The sequence below is a fragment of the Penaeus monodon genome, chromosome 33 (assembly GCF_015228065.2).
Source record: "Penaeus monodon isolate SGIC_2016 chromosome 33, NSTDA_Pmon_1, whole genome shotgun sequence".
Taxonomy (NCBI): domain Eukaryota; kingdom Metazoa; phylum Arthropoda; class Malacostraca; order Decapoda; family Penaeidae; genus Penaeus; species Penaeus monodon.
The window spans coordinates 2,628,651-2,628,896 of NC_051418.1; the positions used below are offsets into that span (position 1 = coordinate 2,628,651).

Consider the following 246-nt stretch of genomic DNA (forward strand, 5'->3'; position numbering starts at 1 on the left):
AAATCCAGTGATTACAAACTATCCAGCTGTACCTGATTATAGAAATATTTTGAATTCATTTTTCAGTACGAATTGGGCCATGGACTGAAGCTGAAAAAAACAGACTGTTGATAGGATTGTTTACAGAATTGGACATCAAGTCACTTGATGATGTTTTAGATATGCGCGCAGTTCCGTGGAATAGAATTCTCCCATATGTCAGGGTAAGATGTTCCTTAATATGTTACGTTTTGAAAAAATATGATC

The 246-nt window shown here is 35.0% G+C and overlaps 1 protein-coding gene across 1 annotated transcript in view; it reads left to right on the top strand.

Moving 5' to 3' along the window:
* LOC119593941 overlaps positions 1 to 246 on the top strand; it is a gene marked incomplete at its 5' end in the record, with an annotated part of 30,134 nt that overhangs the window by 4,422 nt on the left and 25,466 nt on the right. The window contains 1 exon segment of the mRNA XM_037942960.1: positions 67 to 203. Within this exon segment, the coding sequence (XP_037798888.1) occupies positions 67 to 203 (137 nt within the window).